The sequence below is a fragment of the Fusarium subglutinans genome (genome assembly GCF_013396075.1).
Source record: "Fusarium subglutinans strain NRRL 66333 chromosome Unknown NRRL66333_c0000331, whole genome shotgun sequence".
In the NCBI taxonomy this organism is placed as follows: domain Eukaryota; kingdom Fungi; phylum Ascomycota; class Sordariomycetes; order Hypocreales; family Nectriaceae; genus Fusarium; species Fusarium subglutinans.
The window spans coordinates 24673-36847 of NW_023502394.1; the positions used below are offsets into that span (position 1 = coordinate 24673).

Genomic DNA, 12175 nt, shown 5'->3' on the forward strand with positions numbered 1-12175 from the left:
AAGATCTGTTGGGGGCAAAGTCTCGACATGTCGCTGCAGTACTTCCAGATATAAATGAGCATGACGAAGCCAAGAGAGGTCATTCAGAATACCCATAACCAGGAGAAGCGAGCTAAACGCATCAAGCCGTCCAGGTATCTCACGATGACGGTAGAGACCTAAGAGCACCTGGCGGAGAGAGGCTAATGGTTTACAAGATAGATCTAAAGATTATGTCAACTCTGGGCCGTTCAACAAGTATACTTGCGACCAATACCTTCTGTGAGACTGTCCTTCCACGTCTCAATGGTAGACATGCGCCAGACATGTTCATTGACCGGCATGGGAAACTGAAGGAAGTCGAGTGGGATCGTGGATGAAAAGGCGAAGAAGCCAACTTGCTGGCTATCTACAAGCTAAGGCCGATTCAGTTACAATCATTCTCACCGTTTCTGGAGGTCATATAGATGAGACGCCAGATACTTACCCAAGCGCAATAAAACAAGCGAACTTCTAATTCTGCCCTAGTCCATGCTTGCCAATCTTGAGATACCGCATTTTCAGTGACTGATAACGTTGCCAAGTTGTCTGAGAACCAAGATATCTTGCGGCATTGAGTTGCAAGTTGCGCCATTGTCTCATGGGCATATTCTGCAAATCTTAGGTCCCCACCGTACATCATGCCAATCTGGTTAAGGACAGATGCCTGAGCAACACAGAGACTGGGCGTTGAATTCTGAGTTCGTTCAAGCTAGTCAAAGTAGTCTTTGTTAACATCGATCCTGTTTGGAAAGGCCCAAATTCAGTAATCAGAAAGGTTGTACGGACCTGGATGCGAATGGCCCTACGGAGAAATTCCTGCATAATGGGGTAGGCCTCTCTTGACTTTAAGGTTTTCGAAAACAGGCACCCGATCGATGAAACTGCAAGGCTCAGTAGCCAGTCATCTTTAGTAGGTGAGAATGTTGCCTTATGGAGTAGAGGGAAGACTGGGTGATATTCTTCAAAGTAAACTTGCACATAGATCTGCATATGCTGTAGAGATGGTAGATGCTTGTTCGTGAATTGGATGCAATATGCATTATTGCTGTTGAGTTGTTCAAAAGTGGAAACCATGACTTGGTAAGCTTCATCGCTCATGTAGGGCACATGCCCATAGTCTTCTGCCCTCCATGGCTCAAGCTCAACATAATCTCTGATAGAGGGACTCAAAGTGGCATCGGGTGATGTCTGGCTGCTTTGTCCGTGTGAACTTGTATTGGCTAAGGATTGAGTAAAACTCGGGGTTGGGGTCTCGCATTCAAGTTGATGGACCATGGGCTCAATGTCCATGGAAGTTGACATAGGATAGATATCTGCCTGGTTGGCCACTTCGCTCGGATTCCGGAAAAAGAATGTCATGGGGTTCGGTAGTTCCAAGAACGGATTGTCGAGCATGGAGTGCACAGAATTGTTCCAGGGAAGGTCCATACCAAGCGCCGCCCAATCTTGAAAATCTAACCCCTCAGCCTCAAAGGCAAAATTGCTATTGCTCGGGGAGACTCCATTTGGATCAGTTGAAAGCCCAAAATCGCCAGCAGGAACCGTTTCTTGACCTGCATCCAGATGCATCTCTATAGATGGATTATCGACATCTGGTACGAGAGAAGGAAGTTCACATACGGCTTCAGACACTCGGCTCCGAATAATTCTTGCTGAGTTGAGTGGTGAAGGACTTGGCTGGCTCTGGATTAGAGGTAAAGCACTATGCAAATGCCTGTCCCGCTCGCTGGAGGAAGGAGACTCGGGGCTGACATCACGGGATGAAGTCTGCACTTTCTGTTGTAAAGGCCGATAAAAGCAATCGAGGCCCTTGAGAGAACACCTTCCGCAGGGTGAATGACCGTCACATCGTTGTTTAGATCGGGCGCAGGAAATACAAGCCTTGGCTACGTAGGCCACGCGGCGGGACCTACGAGTCATCCTGGCAGGATCATGGGTAAGCAAATGCTGGTTCAGGATATCCCTGACATTTATTAACATCACTGTTGTCAAGATGATGTGATATGGAATCGATATTGACTCACTTTCTTGTAAAAGTACTATTGCAATCCTGACAACGGTATGGGCGAATGTCTAAATGCCGTCGTTGATGGCGTCGAAGATGCTCCTTTCGGGCAAAAGTGGCACCACAATCACTACATGGGAGAGTCATTGCAGCGAGAAAAAACCGACTCCAGGTTGGTAAGACACAGTCATGTCAGTGGGAGCCAACCGCTTGGCTCATGGGTATACGTCTTCTTGCCAGAAAGCGGATGGGAGTCGCTGGACAATTCAAAAGCGGGGTTGGTTCGCTGATCCCTACTTGAGATTTTGCGGGGTTGCTTTGGCGCGGCAAAAAACCCGGTAGACGATCTCCTGGTTAAGTTAGTGGTAATGGTGTACAATAAATTGGCTAGTGGCAACCAAGTTACTCTATAGGCGAAAAGAATTATAAAGCAGATAATGTAACCTTTCTTTTTTAAATCTATTCATAAAACGTTGGCATGACTGCGAACTTTGTCAAAAGGCTCTTGCCAAGACCGCGAACCCCCTGTTTTCTCCCACTCCGAATGGGCTTGTAAGTGGTATTGATTCGCTTAATAATATCTTCTAAGTGGCTGGTTGGTGATGGCCCTCAAATTTATAGGCAAGGAACATCTGTCACATGTTACACTGCACTTGGCGGATATCGAATCAGATCATGAATTTGAGGGTAAGCCCCAAAGATTTACGCACAATTTAAAGGCGCACTGATCTCGGTCAGAGCGCAGCTTTCTTCTTCACTGTCCCTCGTCTCCCACTCTTGTCTTCTACTGCGCTGCTGTAACATGTCTCAAACTAGCCCCAAGAGCAGTTCCCCGCGATCTCCACGGTCTCCCAAGAGTCAGGGGCCTGTCGCAACTGCCGCACAGGCGCTCGAGGTCGATGATGTTCCTGAGGGGGAGGAAGATGATCCAGGTCTTGGCGAAGACTCCGAAAGCTCGACGGCCTCCATTACCTCAAGCATCCTCCACTACCGTACCATCAATGGCAGGACATATCACAGCGAGAGAGGAAATGCTGCCTATTGGTAATATCAGTCATTACATGACCGAAGGCGAAGCTGACATCGTGCCAGGGGCTCTAATGATGAACGGCAAAGTGAAGCTATGGACATTGCGTGAGATCAGAATCCTTTGTGGATCTGTATCAACTAACACGTCCAGGCATCACATGTTTACTCTTTCGCAAGATGGCGAGCTGCACTTTGCTCCCCTTGATGATAGCATTCAAGTAAACCACTTAGGTCTTTGGGGCAATGGGCTCTAGACTAAATCTAATTGTTACTACCAGAAGGTACTTGACGTTGGATGTGGAACAGGTACGTGGATACTTATAGCAAAGTTATCTAGAGCTGAAGTGCTGGTTATTTTTCTGTTTCCTAGGTATATGGGCCATGTGAGTAACCCCAAGATCTCTAAACCTCTAGCCTTACTGACCTGAAAGTGATTTTGCCGACAAGTATCCCGGGTGCGAAGTGATAGGGACGGACATTTCTCCTATCCAACCTTCGTGGGTGCCGCCAAATGTCAAGTTGTAAGTCATAACCACTTCAACAAACAGGAATAAAGGATGCCGTTATCTTATACTATGCGCAGTGAGATCGAGGACTTTAACCAAGATTGGACCTTTTCTCCGGAGTCTTTTGATTACGTCCACTTACGCTATCTAGTTGGGTGTGTCCCAAATTGGGATAATATCTTTGAACAGGCCTACAAGGTTCTTAAGCTGGGTGGCTGGGTCGAGTCCTTTGAAGCTTCAGCCATTATCGAGAGTGACGATGGTAGTGTCCAGCCCGACTCGGCATTGGCACAGTGGGGACCTATCTTCATCAAGGCCTCAAAAGCAATTGGAAATACATTCACTGTTGTGGAGACGATCTTCAGAGACCTGGCATTGAGAAAGCAGGATTTACAGATGTCAAGCAATGGGACTCAAAGGTAAGCCGCCGTTCTTACGGGATAGGTCAGAACACGCTAACAAGTCTAATCTTTAGTTACCACTGAACCCTTTCCCGAAAGATCCCAAGCTTAAACAAATCGGACAGTTTGGTGAGCTATTCAGTACGCAGGATACTGAAGGACTTCTGTTATTTATTGCCAATACACTAGGATGGACTCCCGAGGAGGTCCACGTATATATCGCCAAGTTCCGGCGAGAGATTAGAGACAGGAGGATTCACCCGTATATTCGGTTGAAAACGGTGTGGGCCAGGAAGCCAGAGTAAATTTTGAGGTTGCTTGCTTGTTCCTGTTACTGTTTAAGCATCTGACTGCTATGGAATTAAACTAGTCAAATCTATAAACGTTCGGGCTCTCGAAACATGGAATACAACTGAGGGTTCAAGTAAGAAGTGAGAGACAAGTCGCCATCCTGACACGCAACTGCAAAGTAGGTCTGAACGCCAGTAGCTTGGTCAAGCTGACCTGGTGGTGCCAACATATCCAATGCACGAAGATACGATTGCGAGTAACCCTCATGCCCGTGCTCTTCAAGATACCCGATAAGCCCAAGTGCAGCTCGAAGGTCGTTAGTAGTATAGTGTCGAACTGGTATATAAGCCTTGACGTCGGGAAGCGAAGATTTTGGGGCGACGTCGAAGTTAAATACCGCCCCGGAAGTCAGATGGTCCACACTCGGTAGCTCGTCTTCAGGTGACGTGTCAGGGTTGAGGCCAAGTGCACGTTTCCATAAATCGTAAAAGTTCTCTAGAGATTGATCCAAGCCTGTGCGAAGTCCGCCAACAGTCATAACGTCTCGGACAAAGCGGAAAGAAGTTTGGTTGGACCTTGCATATATCTTGAGCCGTGAAGCACTGGGTTCGACAAGGTCTATTGCCAGCATGAACGGGCGGAGCTGCTTCCCGTTGTTGTGGCTGGAGAGATATCTGTCAACATGATTCAAGGCCTCAAGATGCTGACATCCTGCTGTTTCAATCGCATGTTTTATCTGGTGCCAGGCACTTATATCTGGTGTCTCGACTGGTATGAAGTATACTTTGATAGAAAAGCGACCACGCAGCATTTCCAAGGCCGCAAAAATGGTTGAACCCTTTGTCGAGATTGCAGAAGTGGACATTGTGGGAGACCCAGGACCTAGCAACTCATGCCAGAAATGCTCAAACCAGGTGAGATCAAGTTCGGGAATAACCTTGGCGAGATTGTACACAAAATTCCGTGTCGGGATTTGATTGAATGGATCTTTCTCGCTTCCAGTTAAGGGACTGGCGAGCTCAACGGCGTATCTAATGTCAGGCTTCTTGCTTCCAGAGTTCCATTTCCAGCTATACTCAATAGGAGAGTGGTCATCAGTCATGAAGCTTTTCCAGGGTACCATGCTTGACCATGGCCTGGGTCCCATTTCCGGAACAACCCATCGGTATAACAATAGTAGAGCTTCGTACTGCTCGTTCAAGTCATAGTCCGCTTCTGTGAGGAGGGTGTTGAGTTGTGGGCCGAGAGTCTTCCACCACCAGCCTTTGTCTCCGAAGAGAGGTGGAAGCCAATTGCTCATAGTCTTCCATGCAGATTGAGTTGCCTGACCAACTTGCAGAAGCATTTGGGGGTGTTTAGTTTGTGTCATGGTAGAAGCTTACGGTTCTGCCAGTAGGGCCGAAGCAGGTATGTTTCAACCCTGGGGCTCGATCTATTTTTATGCTAAGTTCTGTCAGTGAGGCAGCGCTGTCTGCACTGAAAAAGTATCTGTACCTGGTATACACTTTCAGACTCCGTTAGACACGGGAAGTGAAACAAAGGGCCTGGAATCAAGATCTATGAATATTCTCACTGATTCAACGGGTATTAAGGATAACGCACAGTGTGTGTCGAATTGACGCGTGGTCGAGTGTCACAGACCGCTAAACGTAGACTTCGCCTTGTAGGTTATCTGACTTGTTCACCAACAGGCTGGTGATTGGAGCTTTTGTTGGTGAATCTTCGAGCTCCAGTTCAGCTTCATTGCCTCTCAGTGATGAAAGAACATGATGGGCTGTATACCGATGTCCTAATCTGTTTTCCGACTCACGTCTACTGATTGGGCAAATTGAATGCATCTATGAGGTATTTTGCGCACAAAAAGCCTGATGCTGAATGGTTGCAGTTTGCTTTGTAAGCAGGTCCCTTGTGCATTGTAACTCAGTTCACATGTTCCAGAAACAGAGTTTAGCAGAAAGAATTCAGATTGGGGTGACGTTGGAAACTCTGTATTTGCTTGACACAAAACAACCTTGTTGGAGGCATCTTCCATTGCCATGGATTGATGTCTATGGGCAGAAATTGTGCACCGAGAAAGTGATTCGGTGAGAGAATGGCTCCAGTAGGAGGGTAACAGAACACAGGAGTTGAACTGTTTGTGTTTTCGGCGCCTGCAAAGTGTATTGAATGAAGGACTGGAATCTCATCAAACAAGTAGTATTCTGATATGGAAAAGCAAAAGTTCTCGGCTTCGACAATATGCTACCAGGAGACTGCCTGTTAGATCGAAGCTAATAGAGCATTATTCCATTACTGGGTTTGAGGGTGTTTAGGGTAGTGGAACACTTTGAATAGCGGAATGTACATACGGAATTATCCCGCCTATCTACCCCTCTTTCTCAAGACCATGGATTTTCAACCTTAATGTTTAAGCTAACGCTAACCTAAGTAGAAAGTGATTGACTAGTCCTCGCAAATTCACCAATCAGCCTAGCTGAAAATCCATTTTATCGATATACGCACCTGCAAGCTCAAGCCTGTATAAGAATACTGGCCACCCAATCTTAGAAAGGCAATCAAGTCGGCGCCAGCTGCTTGCCAAGAAGGGCTGCCTCTTCTTGTCTTTTTCTATTTTTCCCTCATTCTATCGTTGTCTTCTGTATCTCACAATATGATCGAATCATCGTCATCATTCATCAAATCTTCAATACCTCTGTATCACAATGCGGTCAAATCTGTCATCTTCAAATGTGCGGAATTACTTATGGGGATCTTTATCTTCAAACTTTTCTCGCTCGTTGCGGCCCGATCAAGACAGTTCACATCGTACCTTATGTTCACGGAGGATTATATTCAACGAACACTCTACATCTCATCTCGTGGCTTATCGCGAGCGGGACTAGTTGTTCTCACTTTTAGCCTACTCAATATTGTCTTTTCACTCTATGGTACTCTTCTCTGGGCACTAGACTCACCAGGCTATATCTTCAAAGCTTCAAATGCGACATTTTCTGATTACAATTCCCAAAGAAATGATGATCCTCCCTACGTCATTCAACTCGCTCTCAACAGGACTCTACTTGAGGGTATTACAGAAAGACTCCCTCAAATCGTTGGATCTGATCTTTTCAATCCTGGTCTGAACTACACTTTGACCGGAAAAGTTAGCAATAGACACGGAACTCCCGATGTTATCACACCAGCACGACAAGACGGTGTTGGTGCTCGTGTCTGGTTAGACAGTGAAGGATTTTCAGTTTCCCCTGATACTATATCAATGTACCCTTCAGTGGGGAAAATCGGTAACGCCACATTTGACACGAAATGTGTCAAATTCGATGGAGGCTCTGCTGTCTGGAACTGCACTTTCGATAACGCCTTTGCAATGGAGTATGTACAGAGCGTAACAGGCAAACCTGAGGTGCATTGGAGTGATGCTACAGAACTCGATACACGATACATTCTTCCCGAGAGATTGGACAACATCTGGGTCTCCGTTGGACAAGGCGGAGGTTCAGCTTTGATGACACAAGTCTTTACTGTCACTAAGGGGAAGAGGCGACATGCTTTCTCTCAGGCTACTTTGAAGGTTACTATGATAACAAGCCCTGGTGACCCATTTGCCCGAGGGGAAGTCACTGACCTAGTCCGACGCACCTGGAGTTCCAACGAGACGGAACAAAAGAATCCTCTTATTAGCAACATCATCGATGGTATAATGAATGCACAAAATAACAACCTCAGTTATATTTTCGGCGCAAACACAAGCGGTAACAACAACAAATCGGCTTTTCAAAGCGAGTGGGGCTTTTACACACCACAGAACAACAACAATAGCCAGTACTCCATTGTCAGCATCACCAGCACAAACATGACTCTTATTCGATCTGAAACACTCGACAAGGCACCCGAACCTTTTGAGAAATGCGAAAGATCGAACTTTCAGAATGAGGCGTTTGGTGGGAAGGTGACCAAGACTGATTGCGCTGCCTCAGAGCCTGCAGTTGGACAACAAGGCTTTTATGGCCAAGTTGACACTGCTGCTATGATGATCATACGAGGTTTAGGTGCCTCTCGGTCCAATGTCAGTGCCGAGTCCCTCGACAACGATGTCTTGAACTGGATACGGGACAACTCTGGAACCATTGAGTCGTTGATGGTTGCCAGGGGGTACAGTGTCAGCGTCGACCCATCACTTGTGCAGATAAGCGTTGACAAATTGATGGTGGCCATGTCTCACCTGCAGCTGGCTCTTAGCTGTTTAGCTCTGTTCTTGGCCAGTGTGATGTGGCTGGTTCTCATGGTTGCAACTGATCCACACTGGACTGGAACCCTCTTGGCAAACTTGGTACATACAACATCAGAGCCAAACAAGGCGAAACCAGGCTATATAACACGGGTACCAGATCTGAGCTTAGTACCTATTGGCCAGAAACGTGTTTTGACAGTGGATGGCAGGGCGTTAACAGTTGCTGACCTAGCACCTTTTCCTTTGCAATCTGTAGGAGGCCCAGGACAGTACCCAGGTGAATTAAAAGGGCACGCCAATTCCGGAACTTATCCAGTGGCTTATCAAGACCTAAAAGCTGGAAGACAGGCACTTTTGTCTGAGTATTAAACAAGGTTTAGATAAGTAATGGTAGAGCCAAAATGAGCTGACAGGGTGACCTTGCATATGCTGGATGTACAGTAAACATTTATATCAGTATGGCGTTTTGGTTTGGCTAATTGAAGGAGTGGAGACTTTTGCCGAGCCGTATTGGTAAGCTGACGATTGAATACCGTGCATAAAGATGCGAAAAAGGAATGCGGTTATCTACGAGACCTTTTGTCTATTTACGAGAACTTTTGTCCGCATATCATAAGTTTTGTCTGTTGGTTCTACCCTGGCCGTGTGTGGGAGAAAAGAGGACAAGACTAAACCTAAAATGGCTGCCCTGTTGTCTCACACATTTTCCTGCGTATTCGCCTGCGGCACCTCGTGTTGTGTTGCTTGCTTCTCCGTTCCTGGCCTTCCTCATCTTTTGGCATTCACCTTAGTGACGTCACAAACTACAGTGCCACCTCCCTGATTGTATAGTGACTAGCCAGATCTCTCTCGCGATGGAGTGCTCAAAGTCAATGGATGCTTTATTCGGTCCTTGGGCCGGTGCCTACTGCCGTGGCGGGCTAGATTTCACATTGTCGTTCGAGTTGATCTTTTTCTCCCTCATTCCTACCGCTTTATCCCTTCTAGCCTTTGCTCGGAGGTCCCTGGCGCTGCATCACGAACCAAGAATTTCTCGTTCTGGAGTTCTGATAGTTGTAAAATTAGTATGGTGCTCTCACAACATTTAGATTCTTTAGTATATTCCCAAGCTCATGCCTTATTCTAATAGGCTTTGATCAGTGTAGTTTGCGCTATTACAATATCGCATCTTATTTTAACCAGTCTTGCGGATAGCCTATAAGGCTAATAAAAAGAAAAAAAGAAAAAAAGAAATCTTACTATCTTTTTTAATCCCTTAGTATTTATATCCTAATATCTTTTTATTCTTACCCCTTAGCTGTGAAATTATATATAACCTCCCAGAGGTTTATTCTTAACTGGATCAGCTCAGGACTTCACGCGGGTACAATTAGCCGGTAGGTTGCTCTCCCAGTACCCATTAGTAACAAGATATTGGCACGCGCCCAGGTCCCCAATTGCCAGAGTTGCATTCCCGGATTATCGCGCTTAATAGTCGTTCCAAGGCCGTTCGCCGGAACCCAACTGAGATGGGGAGGGGGGTCTCAAGGTCAGGGAGATTTAAAGGAGATCTGGGATTTGAAACTTGTTTGGAAGAAAATGTTCTATCAATATCACATCAAGTATGCGGATCACGATACGGACTACCAAAGGAACGATATCGGCTACGTAAGGTATTTTGATAAGCTTCATAATATAATTTTATCCGCGAGGCCCATATCAATAGGTCAAACTGAGCAGTTAGACTAGCTAGCTTAAATCTACCTATATACCCTGCCTTGTAGTCGTCACTTCATATGTCACTCGAATGCCCCCTTCCTGACCGTGGAGGTCCATTTGCTGGTTTCTTCGGAAATCAGGTCCCAAGATCTCTTCATCGCTCTGGTTATCATCTGGAAGCCTGTGGATGCCTTTTGAGTAAACCCTCGTTTTGGTAAATGGGCCCTTCACGGCAATCCTCCTCTCACATTCTTCCTTGTCGTAGCCCTCGGATATGCTGTTGTTCTTGTCCGGTGTGTTTGGATTCAGTGTACTTCCGCCGATAGTCTGTAGAGGATGCGATCCGCCAGCGCTATGCTCGCGGTACTTGCTGCCATCTCGGGATGTCCATCTATCGAGGTATCGTTTATATAGGGGGCGGCAGACAGGGATGCCAATACAGATCATGGTTACGGCTATCTCGGCCGCCGACCAGACGATAAGGCCAACAGTATCCTCTGTTAATGAGTAGAAATTAGATAAGAACTCGTTTTCTTAATCCTGTGAATGAACGACTTACTTGAGTAGTTGGGGCTTGACAGCTCAGGAACCTCTAGAGTGCGCTTAATACCACAAGCTCCAGCACTGAAAGAGAATCAGCAGCAGTACAAAGAGGAAATAAACAAGAGGGCAACTCACATCACACCAAGACTAAGACTGCATAGGATAACCACCTTTTCTCGTTTATTCATCTGCAGGCCCCAGATAAAGAGCCAGGGAAAACCTGCAAAGAAGAAGTCAACAATCACGCAGAGGACTGTAGTATCAGCTTACAATACTTCAACCAGAGTCAATCAAAGACTTACTGCAGAGGATCATCGAAACTGGTGTCGAATTAACTGTACACTTTCCAGGAATGCGCCGATCCCACAAATACTTCGGAGGTGTGCATTGCAACCAAAAGACGAAGCAAGTCGATATCGATGCGCCGGCAAGGCATCCCATGGAAATCCAGATCGCAATCTTATGCAATCGTTCTTTCACTATTCGAAGCAGAAACAACCCGAGAGACCACTTTGCAACTGCCATCCCAACAACGGCAAAGGTCTGGCCGATAGCCTCGAAGAGGATAGCAAAGGGCAAGTCGTCAGGATTTCGAGCCACGATATCAGTAACATTCTGACCAAAGCCATAATGGGCCGAGACAGTCGTGAAGATAGTATAGAAAAGGAGAAAGACCTATCAAGTGGTGCAGGCAGGTATCAGTACTAATCGTGATTGCGAGAGACGGGCCCGATGGATGACTTACAAATGCCAAATTGTAGACATGATCATCAGTGCCAAATGATTCGACAACAACAACTCTGGTATAAACCCGTAATAGAACAAAGACGAATACCACGGCAGTCAATACCCACATGACGGCAATGGCCCACGGCCCATCTCCTCCCATTGACATTCTGCAGACGCTTTGCAAAGCGAAAAGCTGGTGGCGATTTGGAAGCAGACGTCAGGTGCGGCTAGGCGCTTTGCGAATCTGAAAAAGCCGGTCAGGTCACATAATGAATGATGAATGGGATTGTCTTGGATAAATTAACTACCGAGTTTTACACGGGTACCCCTAAGGAGACCCTCAAGGATTAACAAGGACTACGGGGATATACTCCGTACATACTGTACGCTCGAAACCTCAGTGGAGCTTGGTCGTATCTATACCCTGTAATGCAGATCTTTAGAACTAACAGATTATGCTATGTAACCTCGAGAAATTAAGCAAGTCGCTTTGGCATTTTCTAGAGTAGCTAATAGGTTAGGATTTAATATCTTACTACCAGCGTAATATATATACCCCTTTAACAGTCCTAAGGGTATATATTATATTTATAGAAGTTTTAAGCTAATTAAGTAATTTTTTAATATTAAAGATTATAATAAAACTAAGGAAATAGATATAATTATATTTAGTTATATTAACTATAAATAAAATACTAGTAGTTAAGTAAGTTATAAATTATAA

General features: G+C 45.9%; 5 protein-coding genes across 5 annotated transcripts; 2 read left to right on the forward strand and 3 right to left on the reverse strand.

Annotated features, from left to right (window-relative positions):
- Positions 1 to 230: 230 nt before the first annotated feature.
- On the reverse strand, positions 231 to 1590 carry FSUBG_13332 (uncharacterized protein; the record flags this gene model as incomplete). Its single annotated transcript, XM_036678212.1, has 3 exons — positions 231 to 395; positions 467 to 730; positions 808 to 1590. 3 exons carry the CDS (start codon positions 1588 to 1590, stop codon positions 231 to 233), a joined length of 1212 nt encoding a protein of 403 aa, XP_036531205.1.
- A 1238-nt stretch (positions 1591 to 2828) lies between these two features.
- FSUBG_13333 (demethylmenaquinone methyltransferase) lies at positions 2829 to 4046 on the forward strand (the record flags this gene model as incomplete). Its single annotated transcript, XM_036678213.1, has 7 exons — positions 2829 to 3070; positions 3207 to 3273; positions 3334 to 3361; positions 3426 to 3438; positions 3487 to 3576; positions 3639 to 3980; positions 4037 to 4046. The coding sequence occupies 7 exons, from the start codon at positions 2829 to 2831 to the stop codon at positions 4044 to 4046; spliced, it is 792 nt and encodes a 263-aa protein (XP_036531206.1).
- Positions 4047 to 4338: 292 nt separating this feature from the next.
- FSUBG_13334 (tryptophan dimethylallyltransferase) lies at positions 4339 to 5622 on the reverse strand (the record flags this gene model as incomplete). Its single annotated transcript, XM_036678214.1, has 1 exon — positions 4339 to 5622. The coding sequence occupies one exon, from the start codon at positions 5620 to 5622 to the stop codon at positions 4339 to 4341; it is 1284 nt and encodes a 427-aa protein (XP_036531207.1).
- A 1281-nt stretch (positions 5623 to 6903) lies between these two features.
- Positions 6904 to 8850, forward strand: FSUBG_13335 (uncharacterized protein; the record flags this gene model as incomplete). The annotated part of the gene is made up of 1 exon (XM_036678215.1): positions 6904 to 8850. One exon carries the CDS (start codon positions 6904 to 6906, stop codon positions 8848 to 8850), a length of 1947 nt encoding a protein of 648 aa, XP_036531208.1.
- Positions 8851 to 10224: 1374 nt separating this feature from the next.
- Positions 10225 to 11578, reverse strand: FSUBG_13336 (integral membrane protein pth11; the record flags this gene model as incomplete). The annotated part of the gene is made up of 5 exons (XM_036678216.1): positions 10225 to 10676; positions 10739 to 10803; positions 10858 to 10975; positions 11025 to 11397; positions 11468 to 11578. 5 exons carry the CDS (start codon positions 11576 to 11578, stop codon positions 10225 to 10227), a joined length of 1119 nt encoding a protein of 372 aa, XP_036531209.1.
- Between the last annotated feature and the right edge of the window lie 597 nt (positions 11579 to 12175).